Source organism: Perca flavescens, chromosome 7, assembly GCF_004354835.1.
Source record: "Perca flavescens isolate YP-PL-M2 chromosome 7, PFLA_1.0, whole genome shotgun sequence".
Lineage (NCBI taxonomy): Eukaryota > Metazoa > Chordata > Actinopteri > Perciformes > Percidae > Perca > Perca flavescens.
Window position 1 is genome coordinate 11,620,360 of NC_041337.1, and position 15,641 is coordinate 11,636,000.

The 15,641-nt window shown below is 41.0% G+C and overlaps 3 protein-coding genes across 4 annotated transcripts; 1 reads left to right on the forward strand and 2 right to left on the reverse strand.

Annotated features, from left to right (window-relative positions):
- Positions 1-1,497: 1,497 nt before the first annotated feature.
- Positions 1,498-8,248, reverse strand: LOC114558205 (NEDD8-activating enzyme E1 catalytic subunit). 2 transcript variants are annotated; one of them, XM_028582014.1, is made up of 18 exons: positions 7,925-8,248; positions 7,784-7,822; positions 7,006-7,129; positions 6,780-6,860; positions 6,569-6,651; positions 5,952-6,032; positions 5,801-5,844; positions 5,644-5,708; positions 5,383-5,538; positions 4,705-4,807; positions 4,489-4,599; positions 4,311-4,364; positions 3,803-3,839; positions 3,628-3,709; positions 3,395-3,495; positions 3,240-3,303; positions 2,035-2,089; positions 1,498-1,931 (listed from the first exon to the last, which is right to left on the reverse strand). In XM_028582014.1, exons 1-18 carry the CDS (start codon positions 7,942-7,944, stop codon positions 1,843-1,845), a joined length of 1,389 nt encoding a protein of 462 aa, XP_028437815.1. In that variant the 5' UTR covers positions 7,945-8,248; the 3' UTR covers positions 1,498-1,842. The 2 variants fall into 2 exon arrangements, with proteins under 2 accessions (XP_028437815.1, XP_028437817.1); XM_028582016.1 differs by having other exon boundaries at positions 7,760-7,822; positions 7,925-7,950.
- Positions 8,246-12,113, forward strand: LOC114558206 (PRA1 family protein 3). Its single transcript, XM_028582017.1, has 3 exons — positions 8,246-8,556; positions 9,132-9,349; positions 10,737-12,113. The coding sequence occupies exons 1-3, from the start codon at positions 8,375-8,377 to the stop codon at positions 10,910-10,912; spliced, it is 576 nt and encodes a 191-aa protein (XP_028437818.1). The 5' UTR covers positions 8,246-8,374; the 3' UTR covers positions 10,913-12,113.
- On the reverse strand, positions 11,183-15,479 carry lmod3 (leiomodin 3 (fetal)). The gene is made up of 3 exons (XM_028582013.1): positions 14,922-15,479; positions 13,195-14,799; positions 11,183-12,942 (listed from the first exon to the last, which is right to left on the reverse strand). The coding sequence occupies exons 1-3, from the start codon at positions 15,210-15,212 to the stop codon at positions 12,895-12,897; spliced, it is 1,944 nt and encodes a 647-aa protein (XP_028437814.1). The 5' UTR covers positions 15,213-15,479; the 3' UTR covers positions 11,183-12,894.
- Between the last annotated feature and the right edge of the window lie 162 nt (positions 15,480-15,641).

Here is a 15,641-nt window from a genome sequence, read left to right on the forward strand (position 1 = left end):
TAGGCTAATACAATATACTGTATATCAATCAATAATCATCATCATCATCATCATAAAAGTGAGTCTGCCTGTCTTTTACCATTACAGAATAAACATAATAGATCTAAATAAAAGACATATTAACTTTGAACTGATTGCAATGGCAACTTTAAATATTGAACCACTTTACCTCTGCTCAGGTTATTGATATGCATGATAAGCCGCTGCAGAAGCCTCCAGTGTCTGGGTTTACATCATGCATACTGTGATCGTTTCAGCCAGGATGCAAAAGTTTGGAGTTGATATGATCCACCAGTTTCAGAAGTGTACAAACGAGAGAGACAAAAAAAACAGTCGCGAGACTCCCGTCTGCTGCTAAATAACTCCCAGCTGAGAGAGCAGTCAGCTCGGTGAAAACCTGCACTTTCACACTTGAGCTCCTCTACCTGGACTACAGGCGACCTTTTTTAGGGCAGAATGAGATGCAAGAGATACGTTAGTCTGTCTGTGAACACAGCAGGGTCCCTCCGACGAGCAAAGCCTGCCAGTTTTTCCCCCTCAGGAAAATTAAAACTTAATCAAGATAGAAACCATCTGTCCCCCCGGACAATATGCGGCCACTTTCATTAGCGCCCTATAAGAAGCTTAAAGAGAGTATCGACATCCTGTCACGCGGACAGAGGATATATAAACTGCATCTGAAGGCCAAGTCCGGTTCTCACGAAATATTTTGTCTTTTCTAGCCTTTTTATTTACGCTGTCACATTCTCTAACAGCAAATGTCAGATTTCCCCACTTGTTTGTTTGCTTCACAGGTTCCTAGAATACAATTTTGTATTTGCAACCCACTAATGAAGCAGATCACACCACTCGAAGCAAAATGTAAAACTGAGCTATACATATTCAATTAGGCCTCAACCTACAAGTATAATAAGTCCCCAAAATAATAAAATATTTTTGTGATTGGTATTAAAGAAATAGTTTCGTCATTTTAGGAAATTCCATGTCATTTTAATCTTAACCCTCATTTTGTCCTCAGGTCAAATTTTACCTGTTTTTTATATCAGAAATGTTGGATTTCTTTTACCAATCTGTCAAAAAATATGCATGTACTTTGTATGGAAGCCATACAACATTCTTCGTAGGTAAAAGTAATGATTACTTCCATAGAGTTTTGGGCGTTTTATTCAATGTTATAGCATTTAAAAAAAAAAAATGTAAATGGTCTCCTACTCAACATCTTCTGATCTTAACTATATACTTTTTTTAAACTCAAAAATGTGATATAATGTAATGTAAATTAGGATTATTGACCATGAATAAAAAGTGTTGAAAAAAGTGACCAAAATGCCAGAAAAAGTTAGTTTTTGTGTGTGCCAATAAGTCCATAGTCAACGGGAAGACAACTACGTTTTAAATAACGTATGTGTTGTGGGTGTAACCCAGTTGCAGCAAATACACTTATATTTCTTAAAAAAGATAAACGGTAAAGCTGAAAGAAAATCTGGTGAAAGAGGCTTCCTCTACAACCATGATAATACAACTTTATTAGAGTATACAGTGCACATCATTATTCTCCTTTGATTGACAGGGAAATAGCTACAATATAATAAGTCAAAACAGGACAAATACATCAAGAAGTAAACAACATACTAATAGAAAAAACAATGCTTAATGAGAAATGAGTCCATCTTAATATGACAACCAAACCAATCCCACAAGTGAGACCTCACTCGTATTATTTACATCAGCAGTTGTGCTACTGCATTGGGATGCAGTCCATCTGTCGCCAGTGTTGAGTGCTGTAGGGATCGTTCTGTTGAGTGCTGTAGGGATCGTTCTGCTGAGTGCTGTAGGGATCGTTCAGGTGGTGAAATTGAGCTTGAAGAGAACCGTCTGAGGCGTGGTGACGTCAGCCACAGCCAGTTCCTGTCCATCTGACAAGCCCAGCTCTGCATCACAGATAAAAACACATGCGTAATGTTATGTGATCATGAAAGTGCACTACTTTACTTTGGAGGGACTGGGAATGATTGAATTACCGCTTTGTCTTACCTTTCAGTGTTTTACAGAGGTTTGGCCTGGTTCGTTCCTCGATGGACTTTACCGACTGCAACAAAAAAGGAATCGTAGTTTATCATTAAATGTAGGAAGAGTGCGTAACATAGCTCTAGCAGGGCACTCGTGGTTCGACTGGTCGTGACTGTTTTCCCAAGATGGCGCCTGCCTGTATACCCAAAGGTAATGTCTTTATAAACTGTCTGTACACTTAAAAAGCTATCAATGCTTCGGTTTACATGCAGGGACCATCATTATGCTGCCGTGGAAGTGTGGTGCTATTTTGAGCCTTGTTAGTGGTTCAGAAATAGTGATTTATTTTTACTCTACAAGTCCCCCGAAAGCCTAGTGTTAAGCTAATCGGCGGTTCACGCTAGCTTGTTTCAAGCTAGAGACGCATTAGATTAGCATCAAAACATATCCCAGAGAACAGTCGACTCGGTACACATGTCATTAACCCCTAGGTTCATTTTGTGCCGGAATTGTCCTTTAAATCCCCCTTGCAATACCATGATATAGTGCCACTCGGCCAGGCATGCCAAAACACGTATTTATGAACTTCAATATTCCATGGAAAGTGACTCAACATGAAATAGCACAAAGTAGCGTCAACATAAAACACAGCACTTTTAAGCCGGAGAGCAGAGTTCACTTTGCAGCGAAAACAAAAAACTTTCACCCAGGAAACGTTTGTTCGTTCCTCGGGAGTGTTTTGATCCAAACCACGATCTTTTTCCTCAACTTAACTAGAGGTTTTGGTGCCTAATTGCCGCATGATGCTAACCTTTTCTGGCTTAACTCCACTAGCCCGGCCCCTGAAGGACCGTCATCTGGCGGTGCCTGTACCCGCCTCACAGTCACCTACTAAACCGCTGGTAGCCGGCATCCCGGAGCTCTGTATCGGCTAAAGACAACCAGCAACTTCCGCTCGGATTTTATCGTTCTATCGCACTATAGACGGTTCACGTTACAGCGCTTTACTAAGTTTGAAAAACTTCTATTTTAGGTATATATACATGTATACATGGTCTATTGGTGAAGTAGCATTGACCACTTTGAGAGGGGGGATACAAAATAATTCAGCAGAGGCAGGGCTATGTAGGCCAGACGGGGAAATCCCACGCACCCCTCCTGGCAAATTGCACCCTTAATGTAGGTGACCAAACACCATGCAACATTCTCAAATGGATACTGTATATTACCTGCAAATACAGTGTCTTATTCTTCCCTTCCAGAGTTGTGGTTATAGCCGGGGATTTCATTTGTCTGGAAAACATTTAGACACCATTTTGACCTAATCCTTGTTATTTTTTCCAAAAGAAGCATCACAAAATGTATTTTTTTTCTGAATACTTACAGTGAGGCGTTCTCTGTAAGGTACTCCAAAACCTCCTGTAATTTGGCAGAAGGAGAGAACTGAAGATCCTGAGGCACCTGGCTGCATGCTGAACAATTTTCCTGCCGATCAAAGATGATGCGATGAATAAACTGGTTATTCTCTGTACGGAGGAATGCACGTCACGCTGCCGAGAAGACGGTTTCTGGTGGTTACAGTTACGAACAATCACTGCAGCGTGGGGCACAACAAACCTTTCGTTCAGCTTCAAAAGTGTAGGTGTACAGTCCATCCACGTCATTGAAGACCATGTAATTGTTTAAAGGAATATACGCACTGCAAAAGAAAATCGGATGTTAAAGTAATATTCATTTGACAAATCAGCAGATAACTGGTGTGGCAGATTAAGAATTGTTTGCTGCTCCTGACCTTGTAGCAATCTTAAAAACCTCCGTGGCACAGGCAGCTATGGAGAACAGAGACAAAATTAATTTAGCATTTGCTAAACCCCCCCCTACATGCCGGTAGTAGGGCAGTTTTTTTTGTTGCCTTTCCAAAGCCAAAATAGCCAACTTGCTCTGACATCTCACCTTTACATGTGTGTGTATTTCGGACTTCTTTGTGTGTGTGTGTGTGTGTGTGTGTGTGTGTGTGTGTGTGTGTGTGTGTGTGTGTGTGTGTGTGTGTGTGTGTGTGTGTGTATATATAATAACAAAGGGGATTAATAATGTATGTCTTCTTCTTCTAGGAACAAGATTTTAGTCTGCTTTTGTTTACGTCTGCGTGAAATCAAAGAGCTTGACAGGAATAGCAATAGTAACTACAGGGGGCTTAGCCAGACGTCTTTTTCTTTTGACATCCCAGATATGACAATATTTTTTGTAATATGTTCTGTCTGAACAACAGCTACTGCCTCAAAAACATCCGAGTGTCATACCAGCAATAACAGCATTAGTTGATGCCACAGCAGGAATGATCCTCTTCACAACTCCTGTGGCACAAAAAAACAGGTTTTTATTATGTCTTTTTATTTTTATATAATTATAATGAGAAGGTTCACAGAAACAACACTGACGTACTACATTAATGATAAATAAATGACTGTCTTAATTCACCTTGAGTGAGTCTGTATGTCACTCCTGTAATGTTAAACTCTGCAGCTCTTTCTTGGGCTCTTTCAAACACCCACTGGATGTGCTCTGGGTTGTCTCCATCTAAGCTGGTATCTAGTTGAAAAAAAGATACTGTAGTTAGCCCTAACGTAATAATGTACACAAACAGAAGGCCAAGTTATGTGATTAGATGGGTGTGTGTGAGGGGGTGAATATTACCTCCAAATGGCTTTTCTTTGGGCCACTGTAAGATTCTGGCATATTCAATGCAATGTTCTGGTAGCCTAGGCATTGACGCAATGGTGCACATGGGGAAATTAATCTGTGGATAGTAAAATTAAGGTCAAGCATAAATGCAATTAAAGGAGCACTAGAAACCCTTTTTTCAGTTTTACACCATGAAATCAGACAGCTAGAATAATAAATGTGATAAAACTATAAAACAGCTGATTGAAGCTGTCCATGAAAAAGTTAAATCATCCCATTCTTACTTAATTGATCTTTTTTGTGTGTTTCGGCGAAATCTGTGATGCAAAATAGTCACTGCTGTGCTGGTTTTACGCTTTATCTGCCCGTGACTCGTTTTTCTGTCAATATTTATTTTTCTGTTCGGCCTGGTTGCTATCACTGCTTATGTTAATGTACCAAATCGTTTTTCTTCTTCAAGCGAACACCTGTTGGTGCAGATGGAAATGTGAAACATCACCTCCTGTGCACCACAGATGTTTTCTCCAACACAGAACACAAGCTGAACAGCAGATGTGAAAGCGTTTGTAAAACAGGCTGAGTAACTATTCTGTCATGTCATTCGCCCATTAATAAGAAAAGAACAGTTTATTCTACTGGATTTACATGAATCTAGTGAAACTAGTAGATCAATTGCTGCTGAATATTGACCTGTGGTGGGTACAGCTCCAATGTGCAGTCGATGCATGCAGTCATGCCGGGCAGAATGACACGAGCGTTTCCTTTTAAGCCCTCCGTTCCTCCATCAATGAGAGGAATGATGGAGCTGGGGTCGAGGACGCCGTCTTCATAGCTTAGGAGGGATATCTAGAGAAGGCAACATCCATCATAACTCACCACAGACTACACACTACGCCCCTTATATGCAAAGGTATATCAAGCAAACACAACACTCAGATCCCTCTTTCATACCAGCATCCCGTTCATCCAGCGTCTGGCAATGATGGAGTCCAGTCCACAGACGATGATGTGGAACTCTGCAATGAGACGAGCGTTTTTAAACCTCTGAGGTGCTTACTTGGTAAGCTCTGCTAAAGCACACTGTAGGTCTTGTAAGAAAAACACTCACGCCTGTAGAAAGAGTCATCAAAGTCTTGGATCTTCTTAAAGTGACTGCATGTTATTAATAAGGAATCAAAATCATGGTCAAGATATTTCACACACTGTAACCTAAACCCGAGTTGATTCTCAACTGTAACATCTGTTGCTGCAAAGGATACGGGACCACTTTACATCCAGGGATACGACTGTTGATGAAGTCGGCAGCAACTTCTGCCTTTGGTCGTCCAACATCTTTGGATCTAAATACATGCATATAACAGTTAATAGTTATAGGACATATGAGATGCCGAATGTAATCAGATTTTATCACACTGGAATTGTTACAGTACTACAGTCACTGAGAGGAATGTTCAAGTAACTCGGTCGTAGGTACAGATGACACAGTATCTCTCATTTCTTTTTAACTGTAACTATAAAATATAAGTGATTGTGCAGATTAAACACCAGATTTTGTTGAAATCAAGAATTTTATATTCATATTTGAATATTTTAATTCAAGCATATTCCTTGAAAACGTAACGGTTAAAATTAAGCCTTTGTGGGCGCCCGGATGGCTCAGTTGGTAGAGCGGGCGCCCATATTGTATAGAGGTTTACTTCTCGAAATAAAATAATTAAGGCTTTGTACGAACCCTGACTATTATACCATACTATCTTTCTGCATTATGTAAATAGAGGAAATATAAAAACATAAATGAGTATCTCACAGTAGTGTAAATATTAAACTACTGTTCAAACTACGTATCATGATGATCAAGAACAAAGATGATGCCTACCGGAAAAGAAACTGCCTGTTGAGGTTGGACACGTCAATCGTGTCCATGTCAACCACATGAATAAGGCGAAATCCAGACAGGGCCTAAAACAAAACAACACTAATTATTATTAACTTATCTAAAGATGCAAGCAGTGAGAATAGTTTGTGTGTTTGCTCAGCTTACACTTCAACAGTACACTCATTTAACATAGATTAAAGCTATTTCCTACCAGGTTTTTGAGGAGCTCACATCCAAGTCCTCCAGCACCTATTACCAGAATCTTGCATGTCTCCAACAAGAACTGTAGAGACTGAGATGAAAAGGAAAAAAAAAAACTTTATTTAAAGAAGAAGAACGTATAGTGATTTGAAATATCACTACCACTCGACAGCGTGAAGCTACAAACTTTATCACACGCGTTAAAAGAGGTTTCCATGAAAGTATTTCTATGTCACCTCAGTGCTTGGCTCAAAGTCAGGATGGGTGAACGGGCCAGGTCTCTCCAAAAACTTCCTCACATGATTCCACCGGCCGTCCCAGTCGCAACCACCGTCCCTATGTCCACCATCTACAGCCATTCTGGACACACAACACACCATATACTGAACTTACAGTACAAGTATCAGCACTTAAATGAGCACATTTCTCCCTACTCATCCCTCTAATAATTAGAATCCAAGAACTCAATATACTTATACTATTTCATACTAACAGGAAAGTATATAATACCACATCAGACATCAACTGTAAATTTGGATTGCCACTGTCAACTGAACTTTCTTTCTTTTCTTACCACTATTGTTTTTACACACCCTTTACCAATTCTAAGGTTTCTACTTGTAATTGCGTGCATTGCATTGTGGGATATAAGTACACATCACACTCACAAGTGAAGTATTTATAAGAATGCATTTCTGAGTTGTTTGAGTGTACACACTAAATACTCAACACCTGCTTAGGATTCGTATGAAATGGTACACAGCTACTGGCTACGTGCATTTGGGATTTGTCATGAAAGGAGGATGCAGGATTGGTGCAGCAAGGGTCTCTGCGATATGTTTGATACTGTGAATGGATACATTGTGTGAACGAATTGTACAAGCAGCTAACTGGGTTATTAATGTCCCTAGCTAAAATGTTTATGTTCATGTCTCCTGGCCAGGCAGCCGCTGCTCACAGCGCAACGCAAACCTGCTGCCAGTCAGAGACCTTTATTTTGCATTCGTCACTAACTTCTCAGTCAGGTCCTCTATTCGCCTTCTTTTCTTCTCCCTGGAAGAAGAGAGTAAAAGCGGGTTTAAGCAAGCCGGGATAACGACAACAGGCGCGAGTTTATCTACGATAAAATCATAATTTTCGTTCATTTAAACTTACGGCTCCTCGGCATCCGCCATACTTTCACGGTCCCATGTCCCCGATTGTGTATGCTGTGTTCCCGAGTATCAAAGCTGCACACAGCAGCAGAAATTGCCCATACAGGGAGAACGTATTTTTCTCCTGCTTGCCTTAACGTGTGTCTGAATAAAAAAACAAGGTGGTGGTTTCTTTTATTGCCTACATTGTTTAAACAACTGCCATGAGAAATTCGTTTCTTTTAGATGGTGTTTTATATGGTGCTGCTGCGCATTCTAGAACGCAAGTCTAGAACTCCAAACACTTCTTCGATAATCCGACTCTCGTGAGATCTGGAGCGAGAGTACGGCATGTTGTTTGACTCCCCTCCTCCACGCTCAGACGGTGATCAGCTGGCCTGTCAAATATTACGCAGCGCGTGTGGGTTTTGTTTTTGTTCTTGTGTCGTTTCACTAGCTACACGTTGAAGACATGGCAGCCAAGATGGAGCTTGCACCTCTCAGACCTTGGGATGATTTCTTCCCCGGAACGGACCGGTTCGCCAAACCTGAATTTAGAGATTTAACAAAGTGGAACAACAGAGTGATCAGTAATTTACTGTACTATCAAACGAATTATTTCGCCGTGGCACTGGTGGTTTTCCTCATTGTAGGGTGAGTCCTGGCAGCTTGCGAACGGAGGCAAGCTAGCATCTCTGGTTTTGTGTTTATTTAGCCTGCATACTGAACTATCCACACCCATTATGGCCACACAGGCTATTTCTGTACTTATTGTTGAGCCCTTAAAGCTCTATTGTAGCCTGTGCCTTTTAGATATGTAGCTGCCTTTCTTAGCCTATAGCAGTTAAGCTACACAGCAGCAACTAAGAATGTGTGCTTCATATTATCAACGGAAACGGTCAACAACAGATCCTCTTTACTTAAAAATTAATTTACCAGGGTTGTTTCTGAGAACCTACATTGACTGAGCTTCATTGGATCTGGATCCAATCTATCACTGCTGCTAGTAGGTCGTGGTTTTGCATATATCGAGCTGGTTTGGTAGTTTTCTTTGACTAGAGCCTGCTATAGCCATGAGTATAGGCCTTACTGCAGGCATCTGTCCTAAGCTGGCCAGGATGTTAGCTATTGTTGTTGTTGGTACCACCAGGTTTTGCTATTGAAAGCAAAATGCCTACACCCACTGGAGCACATACTACAACATGTCACTTTCATGTTCCAATACTCAGGTTCCTGAACCCATTTGGCATGTTTCTGGGAGGAGCTGTGGTGACTCTGGTCTTCGTGGGTTCAGTGTGGGCAGGAGAGAACCAGGCCATAGTTAAGAACTTTAAAAAGAAGAATCCCACTCTGTTTGTCATCGTGGTCATGGTCACCAGCTACTTTCTGCTGTCGCTGTGTGGTGGCGTCATGGTCTTCATCTTCGGAATCACCTTCCCTTTGCTGTGTAAGTCACAAGGTTTTCTGTTTGCTTTCAAAAAGTGAATGGACAATTTAGTTATACAATTATATTCAGGCTGTGCCAGAAATCTCCCCCCTGTATGCCAAATAGTGCACTATAGTAACTTATAGTCCCCTAAAACAATTTCCACTGTGGAATGAAAAAAAAGTTGAGTCCATGGCATGTGGAAACTGGAGTTTGTTCAGTTGTCATACAAGTTTGACTTTCTTCTCTTTAAAAAAAAAAAAAGTTATAAGAGGAATCACACACGTACCCCTTTCTCTCTTTCTGTATCTCATGCAACACTGTAATTTTTTTTTTTTTACTCAAAAATGCTAAACATCTGCTAGTTTTGAGGAAAATAAGCCTTGTTAACACCAGTTATTTTACCTGCATTTAGCTTCACAACACTTAACATTTAAGTTATGTGACAAAGATACTTATTCTCTTAAAGGTCCTATGGCATGAAAATGTCACTTTATGAGTTTTTTTTAACATTAATATGAGTTCCCCCTGCCTGCCTATGGTCCCCCAGTGGCTAGAAATGGCGATAGGTGTAAACCGAGCCCTGGGTATCCTGCTCTGCCTTTGAGAAAATGAAAGCTCAGATGAGCAGATCTGGAATCTCCTCCTTATGAGGTCATAAGGAGCGAGGTTACCTCCCCTTTCTCTGCTTTGCCCGCCCAGAGAATTTGGCCTGCCCATTAAAAAGCGAGACATCATGGCTTTCAAATGAACAAAGTGGCAGTTGGTCAAGGCCACACCCCCAACATCCACCTTGCCCCTGTGAGTCACACAGGGATGCAGGGATGAGGTTTTTCTGTGGGTGAACACATTTTTCCAAGCGCTCTCATTCTGACTCACTGTAGGGATTGAACAGCGTGTACAGTATTGCTGACATGAATTCACCCATGACACAGATTGCAAAATGAAGTCAGCATTACAGACTGAGCTGTATACTGTAGTTCAGAGGTATAGTTTTGGATTTGCTACAGCTCTCTAAATACATTTTGAGTCAGGCAGTCAGCAGAGTGGTTTTAGATAATTGATGGGTTGGATCGTTAGAGCAAATGTAGCAGTTCTAACATAATGGCGGATAGATGAGGCTGTTTGATCGCTTCCCAGGAGGCCTGCCCACTCCTGCCTGTGTTGACGGGTTGCTATGGGTTGTTGATTTGGACAGAACTACATTTACTGGCTGATGTCATGCATTCAGTATCTGCCTGCCACGGGAATAAAAGATACGCCGATCCTTACACCTGCTGTAAAGTCTGAGTTGCAACAGTTTGCAGTTTCCCAAGATGTATTCCAGAGAAAATCATCTACTAAGTTTGAGACACTGAAATGTATGTTTTTATTGTCACATTATAATAGCCTGTTGTTTTTCCTGCAGTAATTCTGATTCATGCCTCCCTAAGACTGCGCAACATGAAGAACAGACTGGAGAACAAGATTGAGGGAGTTGGGCTAAAGAAAACTCCCATGGGCATCATCATGGACCTCCTGGATCAGCAGGAGGAGAAAATGAACAAGATTCAGGATTTCATTGAAAGCAAACTGAAGGAATAATGCTCTAGCCAAACGTTCCAAAATGTCCATAGTATAGTCCCATTTGTTGAGTTTGTATCCCCTCTATACATGTAAAGTTACTAATGTTTGCATTCCCATTCTTTTTATGCATTTCGTTTTACTTTATTCTCTTTTGTGTGACTGAAATCACAGATGGATAGTAACATTTTAGAGCACGATTTGCACAATCACAGCGTGGATTGGATGTTGAGAGGCACCAAAGGCTACCAAAGGGCATCCCTGTGTCAAAAATGTTCCAAAAACAACTAATTTCCCTTGTCGACAACACACTTTATTCCACATGATGACTGAGTTTTTCAGCAAAATGAAGCAGAATGTCTGAACACAATATCTAATGCTGTTAATAGATATCAATTTGTTTGTTCTAAAGAAGAAATCAGATACTTTCAGTTTGCTACCTCAAAACAAGCATGTTTAGATTACCCAACACCCACTCAACTGTTAACTGCTTATTAAACAGCAATAACACCCATCTTGTCACTCCAAGAGCTGTATCAATACTGATCTGAGACCAGTTTGCTTCTTGTGTAGACATGGTTATATGGCCTGACTAATAATCCTGGAGTTGAAATATTCCTATTCTCAAAAGATGTGTGCACACAGTTCCTGACCATACAGTCTGGCCTGAGTGTATCTATTCTGATCACAGCTATGCAATGTTGAAAAATGAATGGCAAGTGCCGCTTTATTGTTTAAATATTATGTCATGGTATGTACATGTTTGTTGTTATTTCTGATGTGTCTTTATTTTTTTAATATAGCATGCAGAAATGTATAAAATGGCTACAGGATACAAAGTACATACTTTTGGGAATGAGACAAAATGAGTGATTCAATTAATGAACTTCCCATGCTATTTTCCCCATTCCCTGTTAAAAATACAATCTAAATTAAATCTGTCATCTGTAATGTTAGGTGTTCTTTTTCAATGCTGTTAATCCTGCTAGTAAGAGCAGTTGTTTCCTGTTTGCTTTTCCACATGTGCACATTAACTGCAGTTTGTGCATGCTGCCTTCACAAATGGCAGTTCAGAAAGACTGTTATATGGATGCTATCTTATATATTCTCTATGTTTTTATGTGACTTTTTCATTTTTGCAAAGTGATGAGAAGTGTGATTAAATCACAGAACTGGAAGTAAAACATGGCTGTCCTCTAAAAATAAAGATAACCGGATTTACGTTGCAGTCTTTTTTTCCAAATGAGTCTCTTCATGAATATATAGACATATTTATGTATCACAAAATTAAGTTCTTATTTCGGTTAAATGTTTCTGTGAAACAAAGTAGTGAATTGTTGTCTATTCCTGAAATAAATAAAAAGCTTGTTTATAACACTACTGAATAGCAAACTAATGAATATCCCCTCCAAGTGTGTACATACTGTCATTCAATTCAGTTTGAATAATTATCCACATGGATCAGATTTTCAGGATTCTGACTCATCTCTCTGAGTAATTTGTTCTTTTTTTCACATCTACACCTTTAACAATCAGAAGGAAAATAACTGGGAGTGACTGCAATGATTCACCGGGGATCCATTTAGTTTGGCACTGAGTGCTATTCCATTTAAATGAAAAAGGAAAAAGGATCCCCAGGCAAAAGGTGGAAGATTTCTTTATAGCAAATGCAAATCTAACATTCAATCTAACACAACTACTCTAAAAATCTATTTTATTTGCACAATAAGAAATATATGAACAATGGCAATAGCAAATGATGATACAGTTATCTACTTTGACTTAAATTGAATAGGGTGTTAGTAATTTGTACCTTTATTGTTACGACTTCCTAAAGACAGCATCTAGTGTGATAACAACACAAGACTGAAACAACAACCAGCCAATATGTTTTATGTGTTAGGAAAGTATGGTTCACTCTTATTTTGCACAGTGCATTTGAGAATACATGTAAAATAAAGAAAACTATATGGTGAAGAAAACAAACGGCTGAAGTTGCAGCCTCAGAGGAGACTCGTTTCACTTGATTCCAGAACTTTAGGGAGCGGCACCTGCAAGCAGCGACAAAGGTAAGAATAAAAAGATGACTTGGATTTCTATACTACCCTACTCAACACCTCACAAGCTGTAAAACAAGTTAGATAATAGGCTACATTCACGTGGAAAAAATGCTCTTCTGTTTTGAGAGCTTTAACACTATCAACAGTAATGTTAAGAAACCTAACTTGTCAAATGTTATAAGTACTTCCAAACACAGGATCCCATCTTGATAGATCTCACAGTAATAATTCTTGGATACTCACAGCTTTGAGATAGGCCACGTTGCTCTTTTTGATTGCATCTAGGAGCTGGTCGCGGGGTGTGACATCAACCTTAGGTGGCAGTCGTCTGCGAGGGATGGGCTTCAAAGTCTTAATCACGTCAGTCAGGTTTTCTCTTTCATCTGCCACCTCTCCACTGCCTGCATCCTTCTCTCTGGGAGTCTTCCTCAGTTTGAAACTTGCATTCTCTGGTCTCCTGTTATCCCTCGGGTCCAGGTCCAGAAAAGGGTCACGTTTCTTGGGAGTCCTCTTCAACTGGACGTCCCTCAATGCTTTTGCTGGTTCGGCACTGGGTTGTTTGGGAGTGCTCTTGTGTTTGAATTGCTTCTGAGGCTCCGGCTGTCCCGTCTGGTGGTGGGTTTGAGGTACAGTGCTCAGTTCAAACGAGGGTGGGACAAGCCCATGCTCCTGCAGGACTTCTAGAGGCGGTATGTAGCCGAGCATCTCAAGTAAACCAGGCGGTAGGTTTAGGCTGTTCTCATACATCTGCATCAGCTCCCTCTGCTCCTTCACTTGCTGCTGCTTTTGCTCCTCATTCCTCAGCTGCCTCTGGCGGTCCAGATTCCTGGTTAGAAGGTTGGTCACCACCATCCTGGGCCCCGGCTGCTCAAAGTGGTAGCCCATCTTCAGGAGGGTGTTGTTGGCCTTGAGCAGGCGTGAGATCTCCATCTCTGCGTGGTGACCCAACATGTGCCTCTGGTTGTGAAAACGCAGCTCTGTGAGAGTCTCGTTGAACTGGAGGCAGCGGATGATGGCGACGATGCCCTTCCCGGTCACAAAGTTGGACTCGATATTCAAAGTGGTGATGCCGCGATTCTCTCGTAACATGTTGGCCAGGTTGAAAGCTATGTTTTCATCAACACCAGTGTTGGCAATACTGAAGGTTTTCACATGTTTGTTCTTCTTCAAAGCGTTGACATAATCCAAGAGCATCTCTTTGGGAATGTTTTCTATGTTGTTGAGGTTTACCTCAGTGATAGACGGGTTGTTGTTGCGGATTTTGTCGAGTGTCGACTCCAAGTTTGTCTCATTTCCTGAGGGTCTTGATGTCATTTTTATATTGTTGAATGCCAGCTTTGGAAGTTGTAATTTGTTAATTTTTCTTTCTTCTTTCGGCAGGGGCTCATCATTGGTTTTGCTTATTTTGGGCTCCTCTGGAGCCTCTTTGGGAAGCAAAGAGTCTGTAGTTTGAATTTCGTCTTTCTCTTCAACTTGTGATGTGCTGTGTATTGGGGCTACGCTCTCACTCTTCTCCTTTGTGTCTGGAAAAGGCTGATTGTCATCTGCATTGTTTTTTGACACCTTTTCTCTGTTAGCGTCTGGAGGATCTACATGTTTGTCTATATTTTCACGTTTGCCATTGTTCACAAGTGACTTCACCTCTTCCTCATCTTCCTCATCCAACCCTTTGTCCTTTTCATCGTTTTCATCCCTCTCGTCAAGCTCTTCAACAATTTCCTCAATGATCTCTATAATTTCCTCTCCATCTGTATCATCTACAGCTTCTTCCTCAATGACTTCCTCTATTACTTCATATTCCACATCTTCTTCCTCGTCTTTCTTTTCAGTTTCCTCCCTCAAAGCTTTCTGATGAAAACAACATCAGACCAAGGTTTGTTATTCCAAACACTTTTTTTTTATTTATTCTGCCTGTAACATTTAAATCTAAATTGATCTGTACCTAAACATTCAAGGGTTTGACTTCTTACCTCACTGGGCAGCAGAGTAGCAGGCACTCTTTCTTCCTCAAGCATACGGTTGGACTCTTTCTCCCAGTAGAGGTAACCAACCAGGGATCTGTGGTCGAACGTCCCTGTTGGAGGCTTCTCCGTCTGGTCCTTTTGCCTCTGCCCCACCGGTACCCTCTCATCTGGGGCAATAATAACATCCATCTCACTCTGGAGCTCCTTAAGCTCCTCGGGTGAAAGCATTGCAAGGAGTTCATCCTCGTCCATATCCTCTTCATTGAGATCCTCAAAGTCTTTCCTACTGTTTGACATATTTGCGTAAACTTCTTTCTTCCGCTGATATCAAAAGGAAGGACAACTTCTGTCCAATCTATGACTCAGGACAGAGCAAACTGAGAAGGCTCTGACTTTGACTTCAGCTAGGAACCATTTGCTCCTACCGCATGTGGAGTCTAAAATTAAATCCTGTGAACTGCATGGAAGATATTTAAGGTACAAGCAGGGAGCCATGCTAAAATTCTTCTTTCAGCCCCTGCTCCCAGCTGGCCTGGCCATCAGGATCTTTTGGGATGACAGTTGCTTCAGGCAAAGGAACGTGTAGGATTGACAGCAGCAGGTGGATCATATTCACTGGGCTGATAGTGGTCTGTCTTCTAAACACAGAGCTCCTCCCAGCCGCCCAGAGCTCATAACCTCTAAAGTGCTGCACAACAAACACATGATATTGAGCCCGAAGAGGTA

Bases quoted from the DNA above. Each gene is read 5' to 3' on its own strand.
- LOC114558205 (XM_028582014.1), bottom strand. From the start codon at position 7,944: ATGGCGGATGCCGAGGAGCC. The intron at 5,709-5,800 runs GTGAGTGTTTTT...GTCTCATTGCAG, and splicing joins TGATGACTCTTTCTACAGGC to AGTTCCACATCATCGTCTGT. The intron at 3,840-4,310 runs GTATGACACTCG...TGTTCTCCATAG, and splicing joins AACTAATGCTGTTATTGCTG to CTGCCTGTGCCACGGAGGTT.
- LOC114558206 (XM_028582017.1), top strand. From the start codon at position 8,375: ATGGCAGCCAAGATGGAGCTTGCACCTCTCAGACCTTGGGATGATTTC. The intron at 8,557-9,131 runs GTGAGTCCTGGC...TCCAATACTCAG, and splicing joins GTGGTTTTCCTCATTGTAGG to GTTCCTGAACCCATTTGGCA. The intron at 9,350-10,736 runs GTAAGTCACAAG...TTTTTCCTGCAG, and splicing joins AATCACCTTCCCTTTGCTGT to TAATTCTGATTCATGCCTCC.
- lmod3 (XM_028582013.1), bottom strand. From the start codon at position 15,212: ATGTCAAACAGTAGGAAAGACTTTGAGGATCTCAATGAAGAGGATATG. The intron at 14,800-14,921 runs GTAAGAAGTCAA...TGTTTTCATCAG, and splicing joins CTACTCTGCTGCCCAGTGAG to AAAGCTTTGAGGGAGGAAAC. The intron at 12,943-13,194 runs GTGAGTATCCAA...CGCTGCTTGCAG, and splicing joins ACGTGGCCTATCTCAAAGCT to GTGCCGCTCCCTAAAGTTCT.